Here is a 15432-nt window from a genome sequence, read left to right as displayed (position 1 = left end):
ACCAGATCGAGGGCGCGCTGGCGACGCCTGCAGGGTAGGCCGAGACGCGGCAAGCCCAAGCTTTTGGAATGAACTCAAGCTAGACAACCTATTTGTAAGCGATCTCACTGAATCTTGCTTCACTCTTAAAAAATGAGGTGAGGAAACCACAGCTCAGAAGTTTAAAAGAAAATGGCCTGAGAATGAACGAAGATTCACCGAAAAAAAAAGTGACTGGACATAGATTTGCATGCCTTTCATGCCAGCAACTATAAGCAGCAGCTGGTGGTAGTGGTAGGGTCAGAAATTCAAGGTCTTAAACTACTTGACAAGTTTAAGTTGAGCATGAGCTATGTGAGACCCTTTTTCAAAGAAATTAATTTAAAAATGGTTGGATGCTGGCACACGCCTTTCAGGAGGCAGAGGCAGGAGGATCTCTATAAATTTGAAGCCATCCTGGTCTACATAGCAAGTTCCAGGGTAGCCAAGGCTACATAGTGAGACCCTGTGTGCTGGCTAGTTTTGTGTGTCAATTAGAGTCATCGGAGAAGGAGCCTCAATTGAGGAAATGCCTCCATGAGATCCAGCATTCTCTCAATTACTGATCAATTGTGGGTGGTGCCATACCTGGCCTGAGCAAGTCAGTAAGCAGCACCACTCCATGACCTCTGCATCAGCTTCTGCCCCCAGGTTTTAGCCCTGCTTGAGATCCTGTCCTGACTTCCTCCAATGATGGATTATGATCTGGAAATGTAAGCTGAAATAAATCATTTCCTTTACAACTTGCTTTTTTTTTTTTGTCATGGTATTTCATCACAGCAATAAATAACCCAAGACCCAGTTCTAAAGGTAGTATCTTGCCACTTCCAGTCATTATTCTTTTTTATTTTTATTTACTTCTATTCAATGTGTATAGGTGCTTTGTCTGCATGCACATCTGTACACTATGTGTATGCAGTGCGGGTGGAGGGCAGAAGAGGGTGTCTGACCCCCTTGTAACTGGAATTGCAGATGGTTGTGAGCTGTCATGTGGGGTACTGGGAATTGAACCCAGGTCCTTTCGAAGAATAGTTAGTGCTCTTAACACTGAGCCATCTCTTTAGCGATGTTCATTAAACTATTATATGATAATGAACTTGGTTGAGTTCTCGAGATGCTCATTGAAAGTTTATCACAAATGCTCAGAATGGTGTTTTTCATCTCCTCCTCTGTAGACTTCATTAACTGTGAATGATTTTTACCACCATAGTTAACAATTCTTGGCTTTGCTTCATCAGTTTGTTGTTGTTTTTTTCAGACAGGATTTCTCTGTATAGTCCTCGCTGTCCTGGAACTCACTCTGTAGGCCAGGCTAGCCTCATACTCAGAGATCTGCTTGCCTTTGCCTCTGGAGTGCTGGAGTGCCACCAGTGCCCTGCAAGGTTTTTGTTTTTTTGTTTTTTTTAATGGTATTTTTCAGAGAGTCGTTATTTCACAGCAGAACAAGAAGCTGTGACTGCTTTTCTTTAGTGAAGAAGGTAGTGGGGGGAGACTAGATGTAAAGGGGGAGAAGAAATGGAGAAAAGGAAGATAGGCTTATGTTTATCAGGGGTAACTTTAGGTATGGTCTCTGCCTGAGAACTCCTCATGCTGTTCTCTAAGGATCAGGGCAACTATACAAGGCATTGATAAATATCAAAGGAAATGGGGCAGGGCACGGAAAGCAATCACCTAAGGAGGTCTCAGTTAAAAAGATAGTGATTCTGGCTCAGCCAAAACTTAACAGCATAAATTACTGGATCCAACAATGGGCATGTAGTTCACCAACTTGAATGTAAATTAGAAAACGGGAGGGAGGAGCAGGCACTGTTGGACATCATCAAAGGATAAGCAGAAGATGAGTCTTTACAGGACACTAAAGTTGAAAACTCTAGGCCAGTGAACTAAATCCCCACCAGGACCACCAGCTAGGGATGGCACCACACACAATGGGCTGGGCCCTTCCCCATTGACCACTAATTGAGAAAATGCCTTAGCATTTTGTCCATGGATCTCATGCAGGTATTTCCCTCAAGAGACCCCTTCCTCTCTGTCTAGTTAACACAAATTCTCTAATGTGATCTGTTGCAAAAAGGAGAAAATGGCACCAGATACAAACGCATATGGTAGCTTTCTTTTCTTGCAGGGATATCAGGGGGAGGATGGTACAGACATGGGGAATGCAAATCTCAACAGAGAATTTGACAATTCATAGCAAAAGAAGGTGAAAACAAAGGCTGGATGATAACACTGAAGCTTATTAAAGACCAACAGCCCAGTGTGGTGGCCATGTCTATAGCCCAGCACTGGGGAGGCCAAGAGAGGAAGAGCTTGAACTCAAGGCCTGTCAGGTCTACATGAGACCATGTCTGAAAAACAGAGAAGGCTGGCCTGAGGTGGAGAGAAGGGGCTACAGAGATGCAGGAGCCTGCCACAGCCGATTCGGTTGCCATCTGTGACTCGGAGGAAAGCGCAGCAGCACAGAGACAGAAGTGTTTCCAAAAATACTGGATGACGAACAGCTCAGACTAAATCTAACAAAATCGGAAATGTAACAGGAGTTCTTAAAGTCCTATAGTGGGGTATAACAACAAGGTCATACCACGGGCTAGAGCTATCACTCACAGAGTACGGTGCACAGTTGTGTGTCTAGCATCTCATAAACTGGGTATGGTGGCAGAAACCTGGAATCCCAACACCTGTGAAGCTAAGGCAGGAGAATAATGAATTCAAAACCAGCCTGGGTTACATAGTGAGAAACTGTCTCAAAAAAGCTGGTGGTGTTGTAACTCGGTGGTGACTAGCAAACGCAGTGTTTAGGGTCAAGCCCCAGATCTGTATATGTATGTCATATACATAATAAATCAATAAACAAAACTGAGCACAAGGTCAGCCTGGGCTACAGGCTGGTATCACAAACAAACCCAACAATATAGGACATATTTCAAAATTACCTCAATTTTAATGTAAAAAGGTTTAACTATACTAATTATGATTGGAAAGTTGGCCCCATAGAATCTCAAAAAAACATGAAAATTAGGTTCATAAAATTGCATCTAGCAGAGAACTTGAGTCCCTTCTTAGGCCATACATTACGAATAGACAATAATAGGTCGAGAAGTGACTACGCTCATCAGAGGATTTGACCCTGTTTTGCTAAATCGTGAAGTAACTGAGGCTCATTAACATGAGGGGGGAAATGTGGAAGGATAGGAGGGAGAAATGAGAGACACTGCAAAACAGCTAAAACAAAGGGCTGGTAAGATGGCATGGTGAGTAAATGCACTTATAGCCTATCTTGACAAATTGAGTTCAAGTTCTAGGGACCCTCATAGTAGAAGGGAAAAAGTAACTTCTGCAATTTTTCTCTGACTTATGCCTATATACATAACAAATCAATACAGTGTAATGAGTAAATAAGTAAAGCTGTAAACATAGTAGAAAGAGAAAAGTCAGATTACAGAATATGAAAGTGCTAATACAACTTCATAATTAACCTTTAGAAGAGAATCCTGGCAAGGCAGTGGTGACTCGTGCCTTTAATACCAACACTAGGGATGTAGAGGTGGACCAATCTTTGTGAGTTCATGACCACCCTGGTCTATTGAGCAAGTTCCAGAATAGTCAAAGCTACACAGAGAAACCCTGTCTAGAGAAAAAGAAAAAGAGGAGGAATCATTTCAATTAACAAAACGTCAAACATTTATTTGTTGGGTGAAAGCCTTAACTGAACAGCTTGAGAAACTTGTTTCAGTTCTAAGTTGGACGTTGGCACTGGACAAAAATACAGTATTTGTGGCAATATCATGGTAAGGGATGTTTTAAAGGCTGGTCTTTTTTTCTTCTGATCGATGTTCTTTGACCATAAGGAAAAGTAAAGGCACATTACATTTGGCTTTGCGGAGGAGTTCTAATTTTCACACTGAAAATGCACTTCCTTTATAAATTATCGTACCATTTTAAAGAGTTTATATCACAAACAACCATTTAACTTAAACTATTTCTGTTTCATCATTTCCTATCCCACAGAGTTAAGGAGAATTTTTAACATATTGTATCTTCTATGGAACTCTATTTTAAGAGTCCAAGGACTGAATCCCTCCACAGCTGGGACCTTTGATCAGCTTGTGGTATTTGTGAGCAAGGTCTATAGCCCTTCTTCCTTTCTGAAACGGGAAAGACCACAAAATCAAATTCCAATGATTTCCCATTTTTTTAACTCCATGGAAAAGATAATTTACTTCTTCCTTGGTAAAGTTTTTACGAATTCTTCTTTTTTCTGTAATGAATGAAGTATAGAATATATTAATACTTGAAATAAGAAATCTTAAGACTCAAATAAATGTATAACTTATGCTTGGGATATAAACTACAGAATGAGACAGTTTGATGCCAGGGACATTTTATCAAATAGAAATTTACTTCAGTTTAAAAGACTATTAAGTTAGGTGCTACTACTGTGACTGCTTTAGTATTATAACTCAGTCCACTGAAATAATATCCACACATATCAACAGAAAAGTAAGTTTATAAACACTAGATATTAATGCAGCATTGCTGTGAGGATGGTTAGTAAATGGTTTATTGATCTTACAGATACAGTCTTCTCAAAGGCTCCATAACTTCACAAAGAATACCAACATTTGTTGTTTTGAATACCAGTTTTCATTGTTTTTAAGAATAAGAGAATTTTGATGTTCACTTAAGAAAAACTCACACTTACTACCTGTAAGGTGCAGCTTATCAACGTGTAAAAACAAAACAGGTCACATGATGGTAAAAGAAATTTGTAGGTTTTCTTTTTTCTCTCTTTTTCTTTTTTTGAGACGGGCTTTTCCTATGTAGCTTGGGGTGGCCTCAAACTCACTATGTAGTCCATGCTGGCCTGGAACTGGGGATCTTCTTTCCTTAGCCTCTGGAATGCTGGTATTGAAGGCCTGTGCTTCCAAACCTGGAAGTTTTTTACTATTTTGTTTTTGATGAACAATTTCTATAATAGAAAGAATACACAATTGGTAAGCAGTTATTTCAATTATCTTCTGATGAGTAGGAAACAGTTTTATTATTACTGTCTACATGTAATATATATGGACACACTCGTGCCTTAGGCATGCATGTTGAGATTGAAACAACTTTGTAGAGTCAGTGTTTTCTTCAGTTTGACATGGGTTCTGAGGATCAAACACAGGAAGGATGGATGGATGTAGAAGGAAGTGTTGTATAAATTTCACCATTTTAAGACAACACTGCTGGCTGGCTGTCCATTCCAATAAGGTAAGTGGGAATGTTTAAAACACAAGAGAATGCCTTCCCAGTAGAAGCTGAGAAGTCAGTGTTATTATTTAGTAGTTCCTATTTAAAATGCAAACTCCACAAAGGGAGAGGCTTCTGAGTAGCTGAGTTACCACTGCATTCCCCAGGCTCAGAATAGTATCCAAAGATAGTAGGCAATCACCAATATTTATTAAGGGAGGTTATTGTTGATAAAACTGTCTCAAAACTTGTGTATGAAATTACTCCTTATTTTGGGGAATGCTGGAAAACTGTGGCAACCCAAGTTTCTTTGAAGCTTCACCTGATAAAGGACTTGATCGTTTTGTAATCAGAACTGGGTACGTTATAGCTTTTAGAATACTGAGGCCTTAACGTGTTATAAGGCCCCCATTTTCACTAAGGCTACCATCTCCCTGACTTACAAATTCTACAATAGAGGACTGGGTAGCTTTGAAAAAGACTGCACTTCAAGACTTCACTCACTCCATGGCTTTTTGAGTGTGGTTTTAAAACATATTATTATTATTATTATTATTATTATTATTATTTTATTATCATTATACTTTTAGAAAGTCTTACACTGTATAACTCATACTTGCCTCAAGCTTGTGAATCTTCTACCTTAGCTTTCCTAGTGCTGGGATTAGAGGCATGAGTCATGCCACCCAGCCTTAGTGCTATTCTTAGTCTATGTGTTGCAGAAGAAAATGAGCAACAAGGCTTGATCTAAAAGATATTAAGACTTAAATTCATATTTCTTCACAACACTCTTAAAAAATTCTAAAAAGCAGACCAAATTATCAACTGCTTATTTTTAGTTAACTAAGTCTAACCTATAAAAATTAGTATTTGGTATTTAAGCTGAATGCCATTTAATAGTATTTAGGATCATTCTATATAATTAGTGCATAACCATAATTATGCCCATTTTTCATGAGGCTCACTGATTATTTTCAACATAAATTAATTATAGACTAATTTTTAGTTGTTATTTATATATTTGCTTTGAAGACATGTTACTGGAAAAAACTATTATTCTGATGTCAGGCCCTTGACAAGAACAATTTTCTTTCTCTTTTGGTTTTTCAATACTAAGTTTCTCTGTGCAATAGCCCTGGCTGTCCTGAAACTCACTTTATTGGCCAGGCTGGCCTTGAACTCACAGAGATCTGCCTGCCTCTGCCTCCCGAGTGCTGAGGTATAAGGCATGCACCACCATGCCTAGCTAAGAACAAAATTTCTAAGTGCAACACATCTGTATGGGACAATATTTCCATTGTGTAATAGATACTACAGAAATACTTGGAAATGTTACTTGGAAAAACATGTGTTAAAACATAAATGCCATCAATAGTGCTCCATACCTGTTTTCCCAGAACTTGGGAGAGTGAGGTATGCAATATTTAAAAGAGTGGCATTGTACTTAATTTTAATTTACCTAATTTTTTGTTCATTTTATGTTTCTTTGGGAGACGGGATCTTGCTATGGACCCTGGCTAGCCTGGAACTTGCTCTGTAGACCATGCTGGTCCTGAACTTCAGCAATCATCATGCCTTTGCCTCCTTGGGGGCTGGGATAATGGGAACACACCACCACACCTGGTTCTACATGAAGACTGTCTTAAAAAGACTTATTGTATATTTATTTGTGCATGTGCATGTGTGAGCCTACATAAGCGTCTGTATCACATGAGTGCAGGTGCCTTCGGAGGCTGAGGACATCAAATGCCCCAGTCATGAGCTAGCTCACATGTGTGCTGGGAAACCTACATCCTGTTCAGGAGCAGTAAGCATTCTCATCTGCTGAGCTACTTCTCCAACTCCATGAAGAGCTTTTCATGTAGAAGACAACTCAAGATGTATAAAGTAAATTTTAGGTAGTTTTCAAGTTTGGAAGTGAAAATAACCAAATAAATGTTAAGTAAGATAAAAATGCTTGCTAGATATACCAAGTCTAAAAGTCTGTATTAAACAACAGAATACTTCCCTTAATATTACTAATCTCCAGGTGACAATAACAAGTAATAGATCCCATTGCCATATTCTTAATCTAAAGGTAGTAGCTGACTAGACAAGAAGAACATAACAATGCTCTTGAAACCTCTTTGATAAATAGGAATGGTAAAAAGCCAGACAGTTAACCTTATGGTTAAATTAAGATTATATAACAATCAATCAATCAATCAGTATGCATGGAAACCAGAGGTCAATGTTGGGTTTCTTCCTATTGTCGCTTGTCACCTTGATTTTTTCAAAATGGTTCTCTTGCTGCATGGCCTACCAGATTTGGAGATGTGCCCGTCTCTGCCCTCCTAGCACTGGGATTACAGATGCCGGCATGTCCAGTTCATGTGGGTGCTGGAGTTCCAAAATCAGGTGCTCATGCATGCACAGCTTGTCATCAGCTGACTCATTCCCACTCCTTAAAATTCTATAAGCTACCAGGTTGTGATGGCATTCAGGAGGCAGAGGCAGGCAGCTCTCTATGAGTTTGAGGCCAGCCTGGTCTACAGAGTTAATTCCAGAATAGCTAAGGCTACACAGAGAGAAACCCTGTCTCAAACAATAAAAACAAAACAAACATTTCTAAAACTAACTTAAGATTTTACTTTTAAACAGGAAATTAAGATTTATTCCATTTGACTCTTTAATTTTTATCATTTAAAATACTATAGTTATATCAATAGAAAGAAGCCTTCTGTAAAGTCTCTCTGAAGTACTTGTACGTAGAATAACTTGCTTGAAACTTGAACCACAGGATATAGCATTTCTATATGTCTTACATTTGAATCAAAGTTCTGTGATTTACCAGTTGATTAACATAATTAAGAGAAATAACAGCTATAAAACAACTTACATACAGCAGATATTTAATAAATGTCAGGGCTGGAAAGATAGCTCAGCTGTTAAAAGCATCAGAGGATTAGAGTTCAAACCCAGAACACACATGGCAGCTTATAACTGTCCAGAACTCCAATTCCAGGGGATCTAATGTCCTCTTTTGGCCTCCACAGGCATCGCATGCACAAGTAGCTCATATAGGAAGAAAGAAAGAAAAAGAAAGAAGCAAAAAAAGAAAAGAAAAGAAAAGAAAAGAAAAGAAAAGAAAAGAAAAGATCAGTTTCCCAGAGCTCCTTCCTCAGGTGACTGGCAACAAGTAAACACTATGAAGGATGGATGAAGGTGTCTCTTTTCAGTAGGTATAATCTCATACAAGCCAAGGGATCATTTTAAGTCGTTAATTCAGCTGCTCTCTTCTTTTTAGGAATATGTAAAATTTGAGCTTATTTAAAAATTAAATATATTTACTTATTTCTTCAGAGGCAGTAGATTCTTTACTAAGTTGTCTTCTTCTACAGGGAGTCAGCAAAATTCCTGAAAAATACAGAAAACATTTAGTATACTTAAAATAGAAATTTAAGTAGTTACATATCAATTCTGTTAGTTGATACTTATTGCTGTCTTCTAGTAGGAATCCTTAGTGAACTATAAATAATTTTATTATATTCCTTACTGTATACGACTGTTTGGCCTGCTTATATACCACATTTGTGCCTGGTGACTGTAGAAGCCTGGAGAGAGCTTCCTTGAACAGTTGGCTTCCCTGAAACTGAAATTAGAGATGGTTGTGAGCCACCATGTAGGTGCTAGAACCGAACCTGAGCATCTGCAAGAGCAACGTGTGTGTTTAACTGCTGAGCCATCTCCCTAGCCCCATCTCTTTTTTGTTTGTTCGGGTTTTTGATATTTTTTTTTATTGTTGTTTTTTGTTTTGCAAGACAGGGCTTCTCAATGGAGCCCTGGCTGTCCAAGAGCTAGTTATGTAGACCAGGTTGGCCGGCTTGCCTGCCTTTGCCTCCCGAGTGTGGAGATAAAAGACATGTGCCACCATACCCGAAGGCTGAGGATATAGGTACCTGCTACCATGCTAAGTTTAGGAAGAAGTTTTAGGCGTATACTGAGCTAAATCTACTTTAGAACATCTTTTTTACTGGTTATTTAGAGATAGGGTTTTCCTTTCAACATTACTTTATACCCTAGTTAACAAACTTAGTATTTTAGATGACAGTTCCAAATGTATAGCCATAATTACAGTTCAAGTTGCTGAATGAATTACTTTTTGCACAGATAAATGCTTTCCTTAGTTCATTTTTATATTTGTCTTCAGCTTCCATAATGACTTTATGATGATCACATTGGTATGCACAAGAGTGCAAAAGCTTGCTAAAATTTCGGCTGTTGAGGAGTTTTCTTACTACTATGCAACCTAAAAGAAAACAAATTAAGTTGATATACAGATGTTATAAAAGTATATAACTGTGAAATCAGATAACTTCTATGATGATAAACTAAATTAGGAATTGATAGGTATTTCAAGAAACCTAACCCATCCCAAAGAGTAAAGAAAATAAATACAAAGAAGTAATGGGGCAGAGGTGTGAACAGTTATGGCCACACAGAAAAGAAGTATGCAATCCACTGTGGTGATACATGTACACAACCCTAAGTTCTTAGAAGGCCAGGGTAGATAGGAGGTTTGCAAGTTCAAGGCTAGCTTAGGCAATTTTGTGAAACTTATCTCAAAAATTAAAAAAATTAAAGGGCTACTCCAATCAGGGTACAGTGATCATCTAGCATGTGCAAAGGCCTGGGTTCAACTCTCAGTACTGGAAAAAAGAAAAGGAAAGAGCAAAATAAGGATTATCTCAGTTGGTAGAATATTTGTCTAACATGCATTAAAAAACCTGGATTAAATCCCTAGTACAGCATAAAATTGTGCACACATTGTCATCCCAGCATTTAGGAAGTAGAGGTAGGAAGATCAGTTCTTGCCTATCTATGCTTACACAGTGAACTGGAGGCCAGTCTGAACCATAGGAGACTCTGTCTCCAATAAATAGAAAAGAGAAGGAAACAAGAAGCATCTACACTGGTTTGGTTTTGAGCCATTAAGGGAAGGTACCTAAAAAAGGTGTGTGGTGTAACTGAAAGGTTTGAAGATTTGTCCCTAGCTGGTAGTGCTTTTTGAGAATGCTCAGAAGTGTGTCACTTGAAGTGGGCTTTGAGGATATAAAGACTGGTGCCATTCCCAATGCATTCTCTCTGCTTCCTTCCTGTGGTTTAAGATGTGAGATCTTAGCTCATGCTTTGGAACCTTCCTTCTGTAAGTTGCCTTAGTCATGGTATTTTATCACAGCAACAGAAAAGTGATACAGACATGGCCTTTATGCTCAATCAATTTTTCTGTTTGCTTTAAACATTACTGTGGGACATCTTAAACACCTAAGAGTAAAGGACAAAGCACAACAAACATATGCGTATACTTTACCCAGCTTCATAATTATTAAATCACGGAGAGTAAAATTTTATTGACGTCTAATATACCCATGAGGACAACAGATTTTGCATTAAAATATGTCACTATACATCTCTACCATAAGGACTCTGCTTTTTAAATATATAAAACTACCACCTAAGAAAGTAACACTATAATGTAAATACAGTACCTGTCTTGGTTAGGGTTTCTATTGCTATGAAGGGACACCATGACAACAGCAACTCTTGTAAAGGGAAACATTTAATTGGGGCTGGTTTATGGGTTCAAAAGTTTAGTCCATTATCATCATGGTGGGAAGCATGGAGGCAGATATGGTGCTGGAAGAGGAGGCAAGACTCTTACATTTGGAGCAGCAGGCAGCAGTGTGGTAGTTTGAATAGAAATAGTACCCAGACTCGTGCGTTTGAATGCTCGGTCCATAGGGAGGGACATTATTAGGAGGTGTGGCTTTGTTGGAGTAGGTATAGCCTTGTTGTAGGAAGTGTGTCAGTATGGCGGCGGGCTTTGAGGTTTCCTATGACTAAGTGTGACACACAATCTTCATCTGCTGACTGACTGCTGATCAAGATGTAGACTCCACTGACTGCTGATCAAGATGTAGACTCCACTGACTGCTGATCAAGATGTAGACTCTCGGCTCCTTCTCCAGCACCATGTTTTCCACCCTCATGTTTCCCATCATGAAAATAATGCACTAAGCCTCTGAAACTGTAAGCCAGCCCCAATTAAATGTTTTTCTTTATAAAAGTTGTGGTCATGGTGTCTCTTTACAGCAATAGAAATCCTAAGACAAGAAGAGAGAGGGAAGAAGGGAAGGAGGGAGGGAGGAAAACACCCTAGATTAAGCATTTGAAATCCCAAAGCCCACCCCCAATGGCATACGTCCTACAGCAAGATCATATCTACCCCAACAAAGTCACACTTCTTAATGCTACTCTTTAAGCATACAAATATTTGAGCTTATGGGGGCTAATCTTATTCAAATCACCACAGTGCTCAAAGTTCCCCATCACTTCACATTTTTTGTTTGTTTCTTTTGCTTTGGAAAGAGAGGATTTTGTTTAATAGCCCTGGCTGGCCTTGAACTTGCAACAATGCTCATGCCTTAGCCTCTTGAGTACTGAGATTACAGCCATGCATGATCATGCTTAGTACTAAAACAAACCCTCTCATTTTCTCTCTTCTACCTTTCCTTCCTTGCTCTCCTTATCTTATACATTTTTTGTGTTCCAAAATTTTGGTTCTTTGAATCATGATCCAAACAAGACCCACCAGTACATTTGGTTGATATCATTTTTGTTTGTTACTGGGATAAAACTCAGGGCCTTATACATTGAGTATGTATTCTACCACTAAGACATACTCCCAATGTTTGGGTTAATTTAAAGCTGTTATTTGTCCTCCTTGCCCTCCTTGCCATTTCCTTGGAAAAGAAGTGATTTCTGCCATGGCTTTTCAAAGGATTTGCTGGTTACATCCTAGTTGTGTCTATTAAAGGTGTTTGTGTAGAGCCAGGTGTGGTGATCTTTGCCTATAAGCTCAGCACTCAGGAGACTTTGGTATGAAGATTATGAGCTCCAGGCCAGTTTGGGTTATATAGTGAGAAACTGTCTCTAGACTGTCAGAGTGAGCAAACATTTGAAGGCCAAATTTTTTTTCTTTTTTCTTTTTTTCGGAGCTGGGGACCAAACCCAGGGCCTTGCACTTGGTAGGCAAGTGCTCTACCGCTGAGCTAACGAGACATTTTTTATTTTTTTTTTATTTTTTTTTAAAGATTTATTTATTTATTATATATAAGTACACTGTAGCTGTCTTCAGATACACCAGAAGAGGGCATCAGATCTCTTTACAGATGGTTGTGAGCCACCATGTGGTTGCTGGGAATTGAACTCATGACCTCTGGAAGAGCAGTCGGGTGCTCTTAACCGCTGAGCCATCTCTCCAGCCCCCGAGACATTTTTTAAAACTGTTCTTATTTACTCTGTTAATGATTCATCAAATTTAGGTTCAAGTGTTTTGCTAAAATTCCTCATACATAGTATTTTGTGCTTCTCGTTGTATCATATAAAAGGGCAGGGAAGTATCTGTTTGTATGCACACATGTTTATGTAGGTGAACATGCACATGTATGTGTGTATGCAGAAGCAAGAGGTCAACTTCATTTGGTATTCTTCAGGAGCCATCATCCACCATTCATGCATTCATTCATTCATTTGTTTATTTGGAAGAAAAGTCTAGGACCCGGGAAAAATTATAGGTATATGTCAACTTAAGACCCACGCCATGGGCAGGCACCAATCCCTGACACTATTAATGATACTCTGTTATGCTTGCAGACAGGAACTGAGCATGACTGTCCTCTGAGAGGCTCCACCCAGAAGTTGACTCAGACAGATGCAGACATCCATAGCCAAACACTGGGTGGAGCTTGGGGGCTCTTATGAAAGAATAGGAAGAAGGAGTGCAGCCCCTAAGGGGATAGAAACTCCACAGGAAGACCAACAGAGTCAACTAGCCTGGATCCTTGGGGCTCTCAGAGTCTGAACTACCAACCAAAGAGCATACAATACATGGGTCTGACCTAGGCCTTCACACACATAAGTAACAGATGTGCAGCTTGGTCTTCATGTGGGTGCCAAACAACTGGAGCAGGAGCTATCCCAAAAGCTGTTGCCTGTATGTGGGATATGTTCTTCTAGCTGAGCTGCCTTGGCTGCCTTAGTGGGAAAGGAAGCACCTTGAAGTGCCAGGGTGGGGGGATACATAGGTCGGGGCAGCTGCTCAGAACAGAAGGGGAGGGAAAATGGGAGAAGGATTGTGGAAGAGGGTGACCAGGAGAGGAACAGTGAACAGGATGTAAAGTGATAAGTAAAAAATAAAGTTAAATTAAACAACAACAATAAAACCCCAAGTATGTGTCAGTTTTTTATGTGGCTGCTGAGATGGAAATCAGTTCTGCATGCTTGCTAGGCAAGTACTTTACCAATGTAGCTATGTCCTCAATCTCTTCTCCCTCCCTCCATTCCTGTTTCTCATATTCAGATAGACCAGTCAGACATAGTGTACACTTATTAGGGATGACTCATTAAATGAGAATGCCCCCCCCACAGGTTTATATGTTTAATGTCTGGTCTCCAGTTAGTGGAGCTCTTGGGAAGGATTAGGAAGTGTAGCATTGCTGGAGGAGGTGTGTCATTGGCAGTGGGATTTGAGGTTTCAAAAGCTCAAGCCAGGTACAGTCTTTTGTCTTTGTCTCTCTGTCTCTGTATGTTTGACTCTTTCTCTCTGCCTGCTTCTTGTGGATAAGGATGTAAAGTTCTCAGCTATTGCTTCAGCACCATGCTTGCAGGCCACCATGCTTCCTGCCATGATGATCACCGTCAAGTCCTCAATTAAATCATTTCTTTCATAAGAGTTACCTTGGTCATGGTATTTCTTCACAGCAAATAGAACAGCAACTGAGACAACATGACTTCTTAATTTTATATAAACCTAGATACTATTATACTCATTTCCTTTTCCACATTGATATTTTATGTGGTCCTTACTTTTTAATCAAAAAATTTCTAAAACCTAGCTTTAAAAGAATATATTATCAGAACTGGGTGGTTTTAATCTCAACACTCAGGAGGCAGAGGCCAACAGATCTCTGAGTTCAAGGCTAGCCTGGTCTACAGAAAGAGTTCCAGGACAGCCAGTGCTACACAGAGAAACAGTATCTCAAAAAAAAAAAAAAAAAAAGAAAAGAAAAGAAAACAAAACAAAACAAAATAAAAGAATATGCTATCAGACCAGAGCTTCCAGGAACTAAGCCACTACCTAAAGACTATACATGGACTGACCCTGGACTCTGACCTCATAGGTAGCAATGAATATCCTAGTAAGATCACCAGTGTAAGGGGAAGCCCTGGGTCCTGCTAAGACTGAACCCCCAGTGAACGTGATTGTTGGGGGGAGGGCGGCAATGGGAGGAGGGTGGGGAGGGGAACACCCATAAAGAAGGGGAAGGGGAGGGATTAGGGGGATGTTGGCCCGGAAACCGGGAAAGGGAATAACACTCGAAATGTAAATAAGAAATACTCAAGTTAATAAAAAAAAAAAAAGAATATGCTATCAGGCAAGGCAAAATGTTATACACCAATAGTCCTGGCTTTTTGGGAGGTAGAGCTTAAATGCATGGATCACTTAAACCTATAAATTCTCAGGCCAGCCTAGGTGTTAAATAAATACCTCATCTTTCAAAAAAACACCAAAATTCTATCAAGTGTTATTAATATGATGAATGTGGTACAATGTAATGTTCCAGTATTGAAACTGTGATCTACCTTGAGTTAGAAGTATGGTCTGTACGACACACTACTGCCACCAACATCAAAATAACAGGAAGAACAATCACTGGTCATTAATATCTCTCAATATCAGTGGACTCAATCCCTCAGTAAAAACACACAGGCTAACAGAATGGATGTGTAAACAGAATCCAGCATTCTGTTGTATACAAGACACATATCTCAGCAACAAAGATAGACATTATCTTAGAATAAAGAGCTGGAAAAAGGTTTTCCAAGCAAGTAAGACCTAAAAAAACAAGTCAGAGTAGCCATTCTAATATGTAATAAAATAGACTTTCAACTGAAAGTAATCAAAAGAGTGTGGAAGGTGGGGCTGGGGATTTAGCTCAGTGGTAGAGCGCTTACCTAGGAAGCGCAAGGCCCTGGGTTCGGTCCCCAGCTCCGAAAAAAAGAACCAAAAAAAAAAAAAAAAAAAGAGTGTGGAAGGATGTTTCATGCACATCAAAGGAAAAATCCGCCAAGATGACATCT

The 15432-nt window shown here is 39.4% G+C and overlaps 1 protein-coding gene across 7 annotated transcripts in view; it reads right to left on the bottom strand.

Moving 5' to 3' along the window:
• Nucleotides 1–3672: 3672 nt before the first annotated feature.
• Terb1 (telomere repeat binding bouquet formation protein 1) overlaps nucleotides 3673–15432 on the bottom strand; it is a 54375-nt gene continuing 42615 nt past the window's right edge. For 5 of the 7 annotated variants that reach the window (XM_008772251.4, XM_063278877.1, XM_008772252.4 and 2 more), the window contains 4 exons: nucleotides 9389–9538; nucleotides 8581–8646; nucleotides 4865–4987; nucleotides 3673–4276 (listed from right to left, as the gene is read on the bottom strand). In XM_008772251.4, coding sequence (XP_008770473.1) covers nucleotides 4074–4276; nucleotides 4865–4987; nucleotides 8581–8646; nucleotides 9389–9538 — 542 coding nt within the window. In that variant the 3' untranslated portion in view covers nucleotides 3673–4073. Of the gene's footprint in view, nucleotides 4277–4555; nucleotides 4988–8580; nucleotides 8647–9388; nucleotides 9539–15432 lie in introns of those variants that run through there. The other 2 variants (XM_063278878.1, XM_063278879.1) reach the window with 2 other exon arrangements.

The sequence above is a fragment of the Rattus norvegicus genome, chromosome 19 (assembly GCF_036323735.1).
Source record: "Rattus norvegicus strain BN/NHsdMcwi chromosome 19, GRCr8, whole genome shotgun sequence".
NCBI lineage: Eukaryota > Metazoa > Chordata > Mammalia > Rodentia > Muridae > Rattus > Rattus norvegicus.
Note: the sequence above shows the minus strand (reverse complement) of the source record. Positions and strands in the feature narration are given on the sequence as shown.